At 35.7% G+C, this 17,923-nt stretch overlaps 1 protein-coding gene across 7 annotated transcripts in view; it reads left to right on the top strand.

Moving 5' to 3' along the window:
- DDHD1 (DDHD domain containing 1) overlaps window positions 1-17,923 on the top strand; it is a 110,871-nt gene that overhangs the window by 76,597 nt on the left and 16,351 nt on the right. For all 7 annotated transcript variants that reach the window (XM_077909329.1, XM_077909327.1, XM_077909332.1 and 4 more), the window contains 3 exons: window positions 3,734-3,840; window positions 11,725-11,987; window positions 13,581-13,656. In XM_077909329.1, coding sequence (XP_077765455.1) covers window positions 3,734-3,840; window positions 11,725-11,987; window positions 13,581-13,656 — 446 coding nt within the window. The remainder of the gene's footprint in view (window positions 1-3,733; window positions 3,841-11,724; window positions 11,988-13,580; window positions 13,657-17,923) is intronic.

Here is a 17,923-nt window from a genome sequence, read left to right as displayed (position 1 = left end):
CTGTGATCACAGCCTGAGCTAAAGGCAGATGCTTAACCAACTGAGCAGCTCAGACACCCTGTGTGCTTCCATTTATGTGACATCCTAAGAGAGGCAAAATTATAGAGACAGAGAACTGATTAGTGGTTACAGGGCTTAAGGGAGGGTTGTCTACACAGAATATACAAAAGAATCTACAGAAAAATTATTAGAATTAATAAGATTTTTTACAAGGTTGTGAAATAAAAGATCTATATGCAAAAATAACTGTATTTCTATATGCCAGCACAGACTATTCGAAGTAGCATAAATACAAGGTTCCTAGAAATCTAATAAAATATGTATATTTATATTAAAGATGAAAATAATTTAAAGGATACTAAGTACAACTTAAATATATACATAAGTACAACTTAAATATATACATAAGTACAACTTAAATATATACAAAGATCATTTTTGTAGATTGGATGGTTCAATATACTAGAGATATTATTTCTCCCAAACTGATCTGTAGATTCCATGCACTTTCAATCAAAATCCCAATGGAGTTCCATAAAACTTGACAAGCTGATCCCAAAATTAATGTAGAAGATCAGAGGCCCAAAAATAGCCAAGATACAAAACAAGAGAGTGGAGAGGGTGTCATATCCTTGTAGATAACTGGACTATTTTTTAACTTTTGTATATAAGATAATTTAGACTTAGATTGGCACAGGTTAGGTAAACAGATCAGTACACCAGACTGGAGACCCCTCATATGGATCTGTGTTTAGTTTGGAAACCTGGTTTATCATAGAGCCAGCATTACAGATCACAGGTGAAAGGATGGCCTGTCCCATAAATGGTGCTTAGTAACCAGTTATCCTGTAGAGAGAAAAGTGAAAATCATTTCTACCTCACATTCCAGAAGATCAAACATATAAGCCAGGGCTTTGAAATGTATTACAAAAAACAAAAAATATGACACAAAAACACAACTATAAAGTAACATGGATAAATTGATTAGATTGAAATTAAGAACTTCTTTTTCGCAGTAGCATAAAAAAGACAAGCCACAGGGACACTTGGGTGGCTCAGTGGTTGAGCGGCTGCCTTTGGCTCAGGGCACGATCCTGTGGTCCCGGGATCAAGTCCCACATAGAGCTACCCATGGAGAGCCTGCTTCTCCCTCTGCCTATGTCTCTACCTCTTCCTCTCTGTGTGTCTCATGAATAAATAAATTTAAAAATAAAAAATAAAAAATAAAAAAATAAAAAAAAAGAAAGATAAGCCGCAAATGGAAAAGATGTTGCAACAGAACAACAGATATAACCACCAAAGTCTAATATCCAGAATAAAGAATAGGAAACCTAAATGGAGATAGGCAGACACACACATACACATGTGTGTGTTATAATATATTTAATTTACAATTTCATATATAAAATGTACATTCTCTAGCAATCAAGGAGATGCAAATTAAACCACAATGAAATACCTTTAAGTCATCAGTCAGGAAAAAATTTAAGAAAGTGATGATACCAAATGTTGGTGAGGATATACAGCACTTATGATTCTCATTGACTATTGATGGAAATGTGAATTGGTACAATCACTTTGGAAGATGGTTTGACATATTCTTTTAACGGTGAATGTGAGTGTGCCCTGTGACACAGTAGTTTCACTCCTAGATGTATATATACTAAAGAAACTCCTACACATGTGCACCAAGAGACATACAACAGTGTTATTAGGAGCATAGTTTATATTAGCAAAAACTAAAAACAACCCAAATGTCTTTCAAAGGAAAATGAGTACGTTGATAGATATATGTGAAATAGTATATAGCAGTGAAAATGAGTGGGTTATAGCTATATAGCTCAACATCAGTGAATCTCAGAAGCATAGTATTGGGCCATATGAGCCATGGGCAGTAACTCAATTTACATAGTATTCAGAAACAGACAAAATGAAATAAAATATTTATGCTCTGGCACATAATAAATGCTCTAGAATTGGCTAAAATTATTAATATTAATGAACATGTAGTCTATAAAGCAAGAGTATAGCACAAACTTCTCATTGGTAGTTACTTAGGGAGAGGCATGTGATCATTTAGCATTATGCTGTGAGTTTTAGAGATACTGGCAATATTTTTAAGCTAGGTGACAGAAACATGTTTTCCCATATATAAATTATTCTTTCAGATGCATGTATATATTAAATATCTTCTTTGTATGTATGTGTATTTCACAGTAAAAACTTTTTTTGGGAAATGCATTAAAATGGCATTTAAGTTCTTTGTATCAGCATGGTAGTCACGTCTATCACTTTTACAACTTAAAAATAGGCATAGGCTATAAATGTGTTGTGCTACCCACATCCTTTACATCTTTGAAAAGACTTCTAGCTTTTGCTTGAGTCATTGTCTTCCAGTCGTTACTAGATTGTATTAAAGTAGGGGATGAATAAAAACAATTCAGTGAAAAACTGGAAGATAAACTACGCTAGACTAAAAATTTAAGCTTTGTCCTGCCCACCTTGTGCTTTCATATTATGATATTCATCCTTATATAGGGCTTCTTTGTATTTCTGTAAGAAATTCAAAGTTTCCTGCATCTCTGATCACTTTATTAGGTGTTTCCTAGAATATGCTTCCCACGGTAGAATTTTCACGGGTTAGCTGTAATCCAGGAATGTTGTTTGCAGTGCAGTGTAGTGTACATGACTTTCTTTTTTCAAAAGTGAATTATACCAACTTTATCATGTTTACATATTTGTAATTTGGCAGCTCTTGCCCATAGGATCTTGGGTTCACTGAAGAGAGATATATGTAAAGTGTAGGAAGTGTAGGGAAACTTTTTAATTTGTTACTGGGGGACGCCTAGGTGGCTCAGAGGTTGAGTGTCTGCCTTTGGCCCAGGGTGTGATCCTGGAGTCCCAGGATCGAGTCCCACATCTGGCTCCCTGCATGGAGCCTGCTTCTCCCTCTGCCTGTGTCTCCGCCTCTCTCTCTTTCCCTGTTTCTCATGAATAAATAAATACAATCTTTTTTTTTTTTTAATTTTTTTTTTTTTTATTTATTTATGATAGTCACAGAGAGAGAGAGAGCAGCAGAGACACAGGCAGAGGGAGAAGCAGACTCCATGCACTGGGAGCCCGACGTGGGATTCGATCCCGGGTCTCCAGGATCGCGCCCTGGGCCAAAGGCAGGCGCCAAACCGCTGCGCCACCCAGGGATCCCTAAATACAATCTTTAAAAAAATAATAATAATTTGTTACTGGTTTGCCACTGGTGGCGGTGGGCATTCCATATGGGTATTGCCAGGCCCAAAGTACAGAGGCCAAGGAAGAAGAGAAAGGAAACAGAGAAACAGGTACAGGAAGAGTAAGATCGGATCCCTTAACACTTGTTCAAGAATACAGATGGCCTGGTTTTGCTCTGAGTACCCCTGATTGTCATGCAAAAGCCAATATATAGGGAAAAAATGATAAATCTTTACAGATTTGATCATGGCTTTCATCCTTAATGTTCCTTTTCTTCCCATGTTCCCTTTAGTCTTTTACTGTTTGTGGGTTTGGTTTGGTTTGGGGTTTTTTTTGCAGCATTTTGTAAGAAGGCAAGTTTCATTAGATCCAAAGCCACTCTTGAATATGTAAATGTGAACTTAAAGACCCGTTGTTTTGGAGAATGTAATTTTTTCACAATTTATTTTTTCCCTAAAACAAAGATCTTCTATAAGTTTAATATTTTCTTTTTTTAAACTTGTAGACACTGTTGATTCCATTACTCCAGACAAAGTACGAGGTTTAAGGGATATGCTGAACAGCAGTGCAATGGACATAATGTATTACACTAGCCCACTTTATAGAGATGAAGTAAGTATCTTGATTATCTTGTTGCTGTTGCGTATTTTTTTAGAGCACTTTTTTTTACAAGCAAATGATAATTTATAGGAATCCATTAACCTCTAAATAGCCTGTATTTAATAGTAAATTTAATTATCTTCAAACTACACATTAATAAAATGGATAATATTGGAAGTAGGAAATTGGTTAATAAACAGCTCTTTGAAATATACCAGTTTTCATAAATTGATTAATTATATCTACAATTACTGTCCTCACAAAAAAGTTAGACGCTTAAGAAATTTCAAGTTTTTTGTTTGTCAAAGACTTGCTTTTATAGTGTCATTTCTATAGTGGATTCCTCTAGTTCTTAATTAATAATGTTGCTGATGCATCACAGAAATAACCCTGGGGAGTTGGGTAAGAGTAAAACTTTATTCAGGGGGATGAGAGACTACTGAATACATGTTGTCACTTTGTTGGTAAGAAAAAAAGAATTGTTTCATAGGAATAACCTTATTAATTACCTAACGTGTTAGCTTGTCTAAATCTCATAAAAACCGTATGAGGTAGATATAATTCGTATCCTCATTCAAAAGATGAAGAAACTGATACAAAGAGTAGTTACCAGTAGAGTTGCTCTGTGTTGTTCTAAGCCAATTCATTTCCGATTCTGTTCATTAAGAACAGAATATCCCTCACTTCGCTCAGGATATCCCTTGCATATGTACAGAAGTATGTTAGGTTAATTGCCACAGAACTTCCTTCTCTTTGGGCTGCCATTCCCTCAGGATTTTTCCGCCATTCCTTTCTATATCCCCTCATTGTCATATACCAGTATGGGGCAAAGTCTGCTTTGTTCTGACTGATAACGTATAAGAAAGTACAATAAACAATAAAAACAGTAAAAACAATCTATACAGGGCTTCATTCTAGCCCAACAGGGAAGGCCTGGCTCATGAAGTAGAATACTAATAATATACATGTTCATAGTCGTTTATAGTTTATGTTGGGCATCGTTGGACATACGCCCTAAAGATTAGGAAATTGAACAATAAGTATTGCAAGTGAAATCAGTAAGAGAGGGAGAAAAGGAAAGAGAATGGCTGAAAGCATGTAACACACACTCATAAACCATAAGTATACCTTATAGACACAGATATATGGTTGGTAGTATTTCTAAGAAGGTATCCTGAACGTTGAAGGGTAAAATGTACTGAGGCACATCCTCCAAACTAATAAGAGCTTTTTTTAAAAAAAGTTGTAAATTGACATTAATAACAGGAAAATCTGGAAAGAGAAAAGTAATCAGTTTCTATTTTACTCTCATATCTTCTGGAGATAGTTATCTACAGAATGGAATTGAATAAAACATATTCAGTAGAAAGAAGGAACTGATAGCTAAGATAAATGAAATAGACAACACGCAGAGTGGTGGGTTTTTGTTTGTTTGTTTCTTAAGATTTTATTCACTCATTTGAGGGAGGGGGTACAGAGGGAGAAGCAGGCTCCCCAGCTTCCCACTGAGCAGGGAAATGGGGCCAATTGCAGGACCCTGAGATCAGGACCTAAGTGGAAGGCAGACACAGATGCTTAACCAACTAAGCCACCCAAGCTCCCCAAGAACACCCAGTGTTTTAAATTAGTTTGTCTTTTAATCCATTTGAATTTTGTGGAAAAAGCACCAGAGAACTTGTGGCTGCGATTCATCATCATTCTTGAGCAGTGTTTCCCAAACATCCGTAATTAAAACAGTTACTTGGGGTACTCATTAATGGTAGAGACAAAAAACAGCCTCATAGAAGTCATTGGAATTGAAGGTATTCATGTGAATTTATGATTTTGAAAATCATAAATGTGTGTATATGTAAGTATATATTTAAGTGTATATGTGTATATATACATGTATATATTTCCCACCTGTGTACATTGTAAAGGCCAAGAAGCAAAGAAACCTCAGTGTGATGAGCACATCTAGCAACCAGATCTCTGTCTCTAGTCCTGTTGTTACCCTCTGAGAAGAACTAGGCTTCCATCAATTATATAAGGACAATATAATGAGTTATAAATCACTGAAAAATTCATAATTCGTATCAATTACAAAGAAGCAAATGGAAGAGAAAGCCTCTATGCTTATAGTAAATGCCAAGGGCTTTCTGAAAACTCAAGGGAATGCCAGAGGAAAATCCTCATTTTGTAGCTATAGTAGTAGGATTAGGTAAAAGAGCCTTGGGCAAGATTTGTCAGTGAGTGCTAAATTGAGGATATTATTTTGATGGGGAATAGGATATTTTCATAGTCTTAAAGTATATCCTCATAAACTGCTTATTTAAAAAAAAAAAAAGAGCAGGTATAGAGTGGAGAAATTAGGCAACACCTTTCCTGGCTGTTCCTGAGGGACACTCAGAGGACACAGCATCATTTATGCAGTGCTTCAGTCATTAGGAAACATCAAGCAAACACAGAGTGAAGAAGTTCAAATAAAGTAAGAATGGGACTGTGTTCTTTTCAAATGTAAATACCGTGAAAGAGAAGAATGGCTGGAAGAGGCTAAAAAGACACCTAGCTCAATCCAACATCTGTCTCATCCTAGACCATAATCTGTACTAGATGTTATTAGATCATCTGACGAGATGTGGATGGTAGGTCAAATTAGATTGAAATGTTGGGACGCCTGGGTGGCTTAGCGGTTGGGCATCTGCCTTCCGCTCAGGGCACGATCCTGGAGTTTCGGGATCGGGTTCGGGATCGGGATTGAGTCCCGCATCGTGTTCCTGCAGGGAGTGTGCCTGCTTCTGCCTCTGCCTCTCTCTGTGTGTCTCTCATGAATAAATAGATAAATCTTTAAAAAAAAAAAAATTAGATGAAATGTTATATAAGTTTTTGAAGTTCATTACTACACTCTGAGTGTGGAAGAGAATATCCCTAGTCTTAGGAAATATACACTGGAGTATTTAGGGGGTAAAAGACAATGACATATGTAATATATCCTCAAATGGTTCACCAAAAAATGTACATGATTGTGTGTGCTATAGAATAGAAGGAATGATAAACAGGATAAAAAGCTAACAATAGATAAACCTTTGATAAAGGATATATGGATGATATTTGTAGTTTGGGCTTTTTTGCAACATTTTTAAACTCGAAGTTATTTCCAGGTAAAAAGTTAAAAAAAGGAAATGAGGAAATAATGGTTTCCAAGGTCTCCCCGCCCCGCCCCCCCCCCCGCCCCCCCCGGAAATTCTGATTCAGTGGATCTGAGGTGGAGCCTGTGAATTTGTGTTTTTTAACAGTTCCACAGGTGATACCATCAGGGAAATTTGGGAAACATTGCTTAAGGTATTGTGAAAAACAAAAGAAAACTTAGTAAGAAGCAGGCAAAAATTGTTCTTAATTTTAAAAAAGGAAAGCTGATTCTGCAAATCAAAACTCATTTAGCACAGGGTGATGTTACCCATTCTAGATTAATTATTTTTAAACAGTGTACGTTTCCTAAGGGAAGAAGTGATAAATAACAGCAATCAGGACTTCTTTAGGATTATATCATGCCTGTTGAATGAACCTTGTTTGGTTTACTTGATAGGCATATGAAAGAGCCTTTTTATCCCTTTCACTCAGCCTTTGGAATTAAAATAGATGCCCTTCAAAACCTGCCATTTAACTATCTGTGTGACCTTAGATGAAATTTCTCACTTGTTCAGCTTCCTCACTTTATAAAATGGACACAGGGTACCTACCTGATAACGGGTGTCGTGAGGATTAAAGATGTAATGTATATATAAAGTTTCCAGTACAATTCCTCCTCTTTAGAGTCTCCAGTTGTGATTAATTATATATCTGTCTTTATGTATTTCAAGGTCTCTCATTAAAGAAAAGAAAGGAATAGACTTATTCTGTTAACTCTAGAAAGTGAATAAGGATCAGTGATAGAAAATATGGAACATGTTTGTTTACTAATGAAGAACTTTGTAACTAAAGGTGTCTTAAAAAAATAGAAATGTCTCAAGGGAAAAAATTGTAAATAATGTGATGGATTTTAACTAAACTTATTTATAATGATCATTTCACAATATATACATATATCAAATCGTTATGTTGTACATATACAATGTTATGTGTCAATTATATCACAATAAACTGGAAAAAAGTTTTTAAAAACCAAAAGTATCCACTTTAGAGTAGAGATACTCACTGGGGTGGATGCTGAGTGATTTACTCAGGGATGCCACTGAAGGGACTCCTACCTTCACAGCAGTTTAAATTAGATAATCTCTTTTAATTCCCCTTTCACTGAAGATTGTGAGATACTCCTGGGAGGACCCTAATCAGTGATTGTGCCAGTAATCATTAAAAAGCCCATAGTTAAGGGAAAAGTTTTGTGTGTCAATTAGTACTTTTCAGGTCTTACTTTCCAACCACCGATTAAAAAAAGGAAACTAATCCTGACTATAGAGATACCATCAGAGAGCCTTTGGCCCTTGTTTTAATTCTGAATAAAGTAACATGAAAAATCCAGAGAAAGCAATGACATCTTGTGTACATCTGAACTCTCTTTCCAGTGATTTTTAAAACTGAAGAATTTTAAAGAGAATGGTCATGGCCATCTCTTGTCAGTGTTCCTTGAAAAATCATTCAACTGATGTATATGACTAAAACTCTCTAAATTTCTTTTTCTCATTAAAATTTCCTGAAACAGGGAGAAGGACAAAGAAGGACTAATATTTTTCAGCCATACTTTATGTGTTTGGATTTCCTCTGGAAACTGCTGGCTTTTTTCCTTTTGGGTTGATTTTTTTCATAAATTTTAACTTGTAAGCAGCAGTTCTGAGAACTAAAAACTTTTAAGCTTTTGAAAAGCCATCAATTTGCCTACCACGTAAGAGATTAGCTGACTTGATTGGATAATATTGTAGAGCTAGTAAAATTAATATCACAGGGTATATCATTAATCTTCATATATCTCAAATGAATATACTTGGTCACAAAGGGATCATAGCTGGGAAAATATAATTGGATCAGCGAGGAGAAGGAGGAAAAAACAGCCCTAATTAGACTAGACTTTTTGTACACAAAATAGAGATGGATTTCTCCTTTTGCTGCTGACTGAGTGATTTATAAAACCATTTTGAGGTAGTATACAACTGTTTAAAACTTGGCTTTTAAAATCATAATGTTTTAGAACACAAACATTCCTGTATATGTAAGTTATGGACAAAATTTAAAAATGCTACCAGGGAACCCTGGGTGGCACAGTGGTTTAGCGCCTGCCTTTGGCCCAGGGCACGATCCTGGAGACCCAAGATCGAATCCCACGTCGGGCTCCCGGTGCATGGAGCCTGCTTCTCCCTCTGCCTATGTTTCTATCTCTCTCTCTCTCTGTGTGTGTGTGACTATCATAAATAAAAAAAATTTTTTTTAATTTAAAAAATTAAAAAAAAATTAAAAAAATTAAAATGCTACCATATCTAGATTTATTCTCATAAGGAAACATGAAGACCACTTCTGTTCAAGTACATGATTATTAAAACAGATGAAAGCATCAGGTCTTCAGAAACTGTCCATTCTGTATTTCATTCCACCGTGAAGTATTTTAACATCAAATAGACTTTCTCTGTCTTAGATATTTACCCTTGTTTTATTATCCATATAATTGCTGAAGTATTGCATATAATGAGAAATGCTTTAAAATTTTTTGATACGAATTAGGTTAATCACTGATAGAGATACTGGTAGACCTTTTCCCTTTTTTTCAATTTTTAAATTTTAATGAGGAGGTGGTATTCTGAAACAAAAAGATTGCCAGAGTACGTATTATGTCTTTTAGTGTTGCTAGATTTATGTGGTGTGAGTCTTAAAATTAAGAACTTCAAAAGTAAGAACTATTAACAAATGTTGCTTTCGAAGGAATTTATCTGTAAGTTAGCTTTTGCTGCACCTCCTTTCATGTAGATTATAAATCAAGAAAAATAGAAATTTTAAGAATTACTTGATATTCTTGTCAAAGCCACGTCCAAAGCATTACACTGTAGCTCCCTTTGAGCAGAACCTGTAATCCATATCATACTGCATACTCCTCAAACTGTATTGACTGGAATTATCTACAACCCATGTCTTAGAAGGTTTTTATATGCATTTGCCACTAAGGCAGTAAAATGCGGTGTCTAGAACTGCTGAATCAGACACTCTGGAATGGAGCCTAGCAATCTGTCTTTAACAAGCCCTCCATGTGATTCTGATGCACTTTGAAAGTTGGAGTTGGCTTTTCCCAAGAAAAAAATTAAAATGTCCAGTTAAAATAAAACCTTTGCATTTCTCCCTAGAGAAAAGGTGGCTTATCACCCTTTCACATGCTAGCAGCTCCTCCTGTTCTTCTCTTCCTTAATTGGCTGAATGTATCTCATCAGACCCAACACATGCTTTTGGTAGCTTTAAGCAGTCCTCAGTATTGTATTGTAGAATTCCTCGGTGCCAACAATCAAGGGAGAGCACCATGCCTTCATTCATGTCACTGCTAATCCTGCCAAGCACGAATGCTCAAATGATTTTCAGCAGGTAGAAAATGTTCAGTAAAATCTAGTGGAAGCTAGTTTCCTCTTGAGACGAAATAACAAAACTGAAAATAGAAGTAATGTATAAGCAATACTTGTATGTCAGAGTAGCAGCTGGCATATTAAGTACTGAAATGAGGAATTAAATTAATGTCAAGCAGGAAGTTTATAATCAAATAGTAGCAAGCAATGATAGGAAGAGGAGAGGAAGGACTGCCTTAAAACTTAGGTCAGGGCCCAGTATGGGCTGTATAATAAGCAAACATATTTTTCTGCCTTTATGGAATATTTCAGTTAATATTTAATAAAGCTAAATTTCAAAGGAAGAAGTTTTACAAAGAAAAATTACTTAAGATACTTCCACATTGCTAACCTTAAGCCTTAAAAAGTCCTGCTTTCCAGCCACACACAATTTTTTACTCATCCATATTGCCAACTTAATGGGAATTTTGGAATATTGAATAGATCAACATTAGCTTTCTTTTCAATCATACAATGGTCTTTCATTACATTATTCTTGTCTAAATGCATGATGTAATAATATATATGTTAGCACACTTGTTAGCATAAACTCATATTCTTTTTGTAAAATTTACTATAGCTCAAAACTGTAAGGTATAAAAACTTAGAATAGCATATGAGTAAGTTTCAATGAAGGGAAAATTTGAAGGGACTCTTTGGAAGTCTTACTGGAATCTGCATGGAACTTTTTTTTTAAATCTCTGAAACTGCTTGCTCATATAGTTGGTTTAAAGATGGTGAAGGGACGCCTGGGTGGCTCAACAGTTGAGTATCTGCCTTTGGCTCAGGGCATGATCCTGGAGTCCTGGGATCGAGTCCCACATCAGGTTCCCTGCATGGAGCCTGCTTATCCCTCTCTTCCTGTGTCTCTGCCTCTTTCTCTGTGTCTCTCATGATTCATAAGTAAAATCTTAAAAAAAAAGATGGTGAAAAGATGCCTGCCTTTATTCTTTTTTTTTTTTTTTTAAGATTTTTATTTATTAATTCATGAGAGACAGAGAGAGAGGCAGAGACACAGGCAGAGGGAGAAGCAGGCTCCGTGCAGGGAGCCAGACATGGGACTTGATCCTGGATCTCCAGGATCACAACCTGGGCTGTAGCACTAAACCGCTGAGCCACCCCGGCTGCCCCCTGCCTCTTTATTCTTTAATGATGAAGTGGATTACACCTTATGTATTCTTTTCTTCATTCTCTGCAAGGTTTTGAAGCACCTGAGTTAACTTTAATGAACTAGGTATATTTGACCAGTAATGTCTGTTTTTCTTTCTTCATGTATTTGAGTTTAGAAATAAAGTTTATAGCAAAGTCAGTGATTAACATGATAATGTTTTCTTATTTCAAACAGCTAGTTAAAGGCCTTCAGCAAGAGCTGAATCGATTATATTCCCTTTTCTGTTCTCGGAATCCAGACTTTGAAGAAAAAGGGGGTAAAGTCTCAATAGTGTCACATTCTTTGGGATGTGTAATCACTTATGACATAATGACTGGCTGGAATCCAGTTAGACTCTATGAACAGTTGCTGCAGAAGGAAGAAGAGCTGCCTGATGAACGATGGATGAGCTATGAAGAACGACACCTGCTGGATGAACTCTATATAACAAAGCGACGGTAAAATACCCTAATCTCTTAAAAGCGTTTTAAAAGTCTTCGTGGAATTACTGGACTTCTTACGAGAACACTGTAAGATTTTCATGATAAAAACATTATTCAGAGTGTAAAGATTTTTAGATAACAAAACTAGAGACAGTTTTTTTAATTTTCATGCCAATTATATGTGTGTTCCAGTAGCACAAAATAAATTATTTTGTCATCATCTCCTTTTTCCTTCTATCTCTTCTTTACAATTTATTAGGAGTGAAATCTAAATCTTACTCTGAGCTGAGTCACCACACAGAATCCTTATTGAAAATGTTTATCAGTTTATAATCCTTTATAGTTTTTACTAATCTTAGAGATGGGCCTTTGTCTTTCTCATTATTCTGAAAATAATTTAAAAACCCTTTCTTTCTTGGCAAATAAATTTTTTCACAGATTTACAGTTATTCAGTCACAAGTGATCCTGTTGTCTTGGATCAGATCCTCCCTATACTGTCTTAGAATTCTTTAACACATTCCTATCTTCATTTATAGTCATGTGCTCTATTCTATGTCCTCAATGCATCCCATCAATTCTAATAGAATAGTGGAAAGTCACTGATTTGGGTAGTTAGCATCACATAAAAACAAAATATAGTTGACTAAAACATTTATTCAGGAAGCCTCGGATTTGTTTTAGTCTTATAGAAGTTGACTAAAGATTTCATTTAGAATCTTATTAAGTACCATGGACTAGATATATAAATTTTATAGTGTCAAAATAATTGATAGTTTGGAAAGAAAAATATAGTAAGCCTCAGGGTAGCAGTAAAAAAAATAATAATAAACAGGTTTAGAAAATGAACTACAGGGGCGCCTGGGTGGCTCAGTTGGTTGAGCGTCTTGCCTTTGGCTCGGGTTGTGATCCCAGGGTCCTGGGATTGAGCCCCGCATCGGGCTCCCTCCTCAGTGGGGAGTCTGTTTCTCCCTCTCCCTCCCCCCACCACTCATGTTCTCTCTCTCTAATAAATAAATAAAATCTTTAAAAAAAAAAAAAAAGAAAATGAACTATACCTTAAAAAACTTAGCTGTGTAATTTACTAAATATAAGTAGATACAGAACATTGTAATGGGAAAAAATTGAAATAATGCATATGTTCATCAGCACAGATGGATTAATAAACTGATATGTTTGAAGAACAATTAAACAGCTGTTAACAGAGATTGAAATAGAACAGGAGGCAATGAAATGAAAAGACCTTCAAGATTCATTATTGAGTTAAAAAAAAAAGACCTAGAATATGGTGTATATGATATGAACATTCATATGACTTTTTATTTTTTTAAGTATATTTGTGCTTGTCTATCTTTGCCTCACATTTTCCTGAAGGATCCTCCCCAAAAGCTATTAACAGCAGTTATTATGAAGAGTAAGGCTACTTTTACTAATCATTTTATAAGTGCTTATAGCAGGTACATTTATTTATTAAATACTGTCAATAAGGATTAATTTGAGGGATTGGATAATGGGGTCATCATTTTCTTCTTTATACTTTAGTGAGATAGTAAGCATCTAATATTTATGGAATTATAAACATTACTACATAATCTCATACTGCTTTCTAGGCTGAGAGAAATAGAAGAACGACTACATGGATTGAAGGCATCATCCATGACACAAACACCTGCCTTAAAATTTAAGGTAAGAAAAGAGAGATGAGATTTTTATTTTTTATCTCAATTTCTTTTCAGACATCATTTGAAGTATGACATTAGCATTCAAGTGAAATCTGAATTTTCCTTTCAAATGAATATGTATTAAACACACACTGTATGTTGGACATTGCTAGTTTTGGGGTTCTACAAGGAAGAATGGACAAGATGGTTCCCCAACCCACAGGATCTGGAACATAGTGCTAATAGTACTATTAGCAGTGTATAGAATGATATATACACAAGAGAGGGGTTGTAATTTTGTCTGGAAAGGTTTACAAAGGAATGACATTTGTACTTGATCTCAGTAAATCGGATATTGCCAAGTGAAGGAAAGGAGAAATATTCTGTATAAAAGAAACAGCATAACAAAAGTGTGGAGGAGTATGACTTCCAAGAAACATGAAATAATCTCAAGTAATGGAAAGAGAAAAAGAGAGACAGATCTAGAAATATTTAGCATATAGAATTAACAAACTTTAGTGACTAGCTAGTTCTGGATGACAAGAAGCATAAGTAGAAGTATATCAGTGATGATTTTAAGAATGGAAAGCTGGCATTTCATTCAAATAGCAGTCTATGACAAAAGCACAAGATGGGACATATATGATTGGTTTAGAACATACAAAACAGTTTAACTAGAATGTATAGGATTCAGGGCAAGGGCTGCAGGATAGCAGGAAGAGCTAGAAATAAAGAACTTATATTTGATTGGACAATGGGAAACTTTTCAGGATTTTTGAGCACCAGAATGAAGTTGTTGAAAGCAGTGGTTTAGAAATATAAAAAGTGACAGAGAGATGGTGACATTGACCTGATGGTTGAAAAGGACACAGCCTATAGCTGAATAACAAATAACTTGCTTGCAATGTTAAGTGGAGCATGGTATAAATTCCCTAATACTCATTTCCTTGAGAATGTATACCCAGGGATTGTGTACCATATTATCTCATCTTGAAATCTCTTAATCACAGGAACTTTAATATACAGGCTAAGTAATGGAATGATGCAGAAATTTTTTTTTTGAGCAGTAAGAATTTTCTTACTGAGTCTATATGACTTATAATGTTTTCTTTTTAAACTTTAACATACGTAATAGCCATATGGTAAAGTTAAACTTTAACATACATAATAGCCATATGGTAAAGTTAAACTTATATTAAAAACCATAGGGGATCCCTGGGTGGCTCAGCGGTTTAGCACCTGCCTTTGGCCCAAGGCATGATCCTGGAGACTCAGGATCAAGTCCCATGTTTGGCTTCCAGCATGGAGCCTGCTTCTCCCTCCTCCTGTGTCTCTGCCTCTCTCTCTCTCTTTCTCTCTCTCTCTCTCTCTCATAAATAAATAAATCTTTAAAAAATAGTAATAAAAAATAAAAACCATACAAACATGGTCTTTGGAGTCATCTTCACCTGGAATTTGAGTTCCATCTCTACCACCATGATTATATATAATCAATGTTTTAAATATGTAGAATTGATCTGATAGAAAAAGTAAACTCTTTTATTTGAAGCCCTTGGTTTTTGTTTTGTTTTTTTTTTTAAACGGGAAAGTTGAGTATGATCCACCAAGTGTATTAGGTTCTCAAAATTCAGTATCATATTACTAGAACATATACACTATTATTGGGTATTCTTCTAAAATATAGTCATATATAGTCTAATAATATGGGTTTTAAATTATTTAATTACTCCTAGAAAAAAATACAGAAATCTGAAATTTAAAAAGGAATATCTGATGAATTGGCAAATATGTAGAACTCCAGAGATCTAAGAGGAACAAAAGTCTTTCTTTGCCTGTTAACCAATGGATGGATTTACTTTCAGAATACATGTGTTAAATCTGTTGTAGGTGACCACTGAACTTAAAAAAGAAAAGGAAAAAAAGAAACTATTGTCAAAAACTGGTCTTAGAGAGCGGGAAACTTTGCTTCTGATCATGAAGCTCTGCTACTATCTGGTTATGTAATGTTAGCCAAATCATTTAACATCTTAAATTCATCTGTTTATTCCTCTCTGGACAAGGAGGTTAGACTACATGTCTAAACCTCTTTTTCACTCTTAAAATTCTTTGATGGTTGTAATAGCATTAAAGTAGTCATTATTCCTATAATGATTACTTGGTGTGTTTGTCAATGAAACCGCATATCAGTCATAAAAGAAAGAAAAGTTATTTATTCCACGGATGTAGCAATTTAACAAACATTTATGAAACACCAGACCAAAGCATACAGTTTTGCTAGGGTGTATGTGTATATACGTGTGTGTATTAAGCAGAAAGGATTTACCAAAAAAAAAAAAAAAGAAAAGAAAAAGAAAGAAAGAAAGGATTTACATAGCTTCTCTTCTATCTCAACTATTTTTATATCTTTCTCTAGCCTTTATTATTTTAATTATATTTATCCTTTCAAAATTGGTATTTTTATCTGTGTCACTACTATTTCTATAGTTTTAATAACACAAGTTAATTTTCTTCAGCCTTCAGACATGCTGAAGCTACCAGTCCTTTAAAAACAAACAAAAACTGGGGTGTCTGGGTGGCTCAGTCGGTTAAGCTCTGCCTTCAGGTCAGGTCATGATTCCAGGGTCCTTGGATCCAGCCCCACATCAAGCTCCCTGCTCAGCAGAGTTTGCTTCTCCTTCTCTCTCTGCCCCACTCCCTCCTCATGCTGTCTCACTTGCACACTCCCGTGCTTGCTCTCAAATAAAATCTTTTAAAAAAATAAAAACTTTCTCATATCTTTAACATAAAGGTACCATTTTCAAAATGTATTATATTCATTCATTTGGAAAAAAGAATCACTTCAGAGGCAGTGGGAGAAGAGATTAAAGGTGCATAAAATTGGAGCCAGGGACAAATATAGTTACAATATAGCTACAGTGCAGTCCAGATTAGAGACCATGAGATGAAGTGTTAGAGTCTGTTGGAATAACTTCTTAGATATTGGGGATGAGAGGGAAAGATGAATTGGGGATGTCTCACTCATCGGGATAATGGGACATATGAGAGAAGTAGGGTGACTGTAGGAGAGAAAAGTGTCATGTTCCATATATAGTCCGGTGCTCTGGCCACACTAGTTTTCTAGACACTCTCTCCTGTGGCTTCCATGTGTACAGCATTATCCTGGTTCTCCTTTTCCTTTCACTCTCCCCATTTTGTAGGCTTATCTCCTTCACCTGCTAATCAAATGTAGTCATTGCTCATAGTTCCAGCTAAAGCCATATCTTACTCTGTGCACTTCATAAGCCATCTTACCACTTCTCCTGGTTTTACATGTCACTTCTGTGATGGTGGCACATAGACTTCGGAGAGGACATATCCAATTCTATATCTCTTGCCCTAAAATTTCAGCACTTGGTAGATATGTTACAGATACTTCAAACTTGTCATGAACAAAAACAGGACTTACCTACGGTTTCCTGCTGCAGTAGATGGAACTACTACTATATTCCCAGTTACCCAGGCCCAAAACTTGTAACTTGCCTCTGACTCATTCCTCATCCTCATCTCCATTAAATCATGTTGACTCCACCCTCTCCTCTCCCATTTCCATTTCTGAATGGAACATCTTGTCCTGCCCAGATCAGATTATCTTTTGCCTAAACACTGTCAGTAATTTCCTAACTTGTCTCTGAGTCACCAGATTTTCAGTTTTCCAGTTCATCCACACACTACTACCAGGTTTACTAACCCCCTAAAACATGGGGTCAAATCCTCTTCCCTTCACTACTAAAAAATCAATTAAGTCCTATTTTTTTAAGTTAAATAGTCAAGGTTCTCTACCTTCCCATTCCAAGTTACGTTTTCCCAACACCCAATTTTTCAACTATTTCTGTTTTCTAAATTAAGCCAGGTTCTCTCCAGCCTCTGCTTTAGTTCATAGTGATTCTGTCAATCTGAAATGCCCTCCTTTCTCGCCCCAATGACCCAGCCTCAAATGGGGAAATCCTTTTTACCTTGTATCACCAATGCAAATGCCTTCTCCTGTCTCGCAGAAGACATGCAGATAGTTAGCAGACACATGAAAATGAAATGCAAATCAAAACCCCATTGAGATACCTCCTCACACCTGTCAGAATGGCTAAAATAAGCAATACATAGAAACAGCAAGTGTTGGTGAGGACTTTGAGAAAAGTGTGGACTATTGGTAGGAATGCAAACTGGTGTAGCCACTGTGGAAGACGGTATGGAGGTTCTTCAAAACATTAAAAATAGCGGTGCCTAGGTGGCTCAGTTGTTTGAGAGGCTGTCTTCTG

The sequence above is a fragment of the Canis aureus genome, chromosome 9 (genome assembly GCF_053574225.1).
Source record: "Canis aureus isolate CA01 chromosome 9, VMU_Caureus_v.1.0, whole genome shotgun sequence".
NCBI lineage: Eukaryota > Metazoa > Chordata > Mammalia > Carnivora > Canidae > Canis > Canis aureus.
The sequence above is the reverse complement of the archived record's forward strand: the minus strand, read 5'-3'. Positions and strand labels throughout refer to the sequence as shown.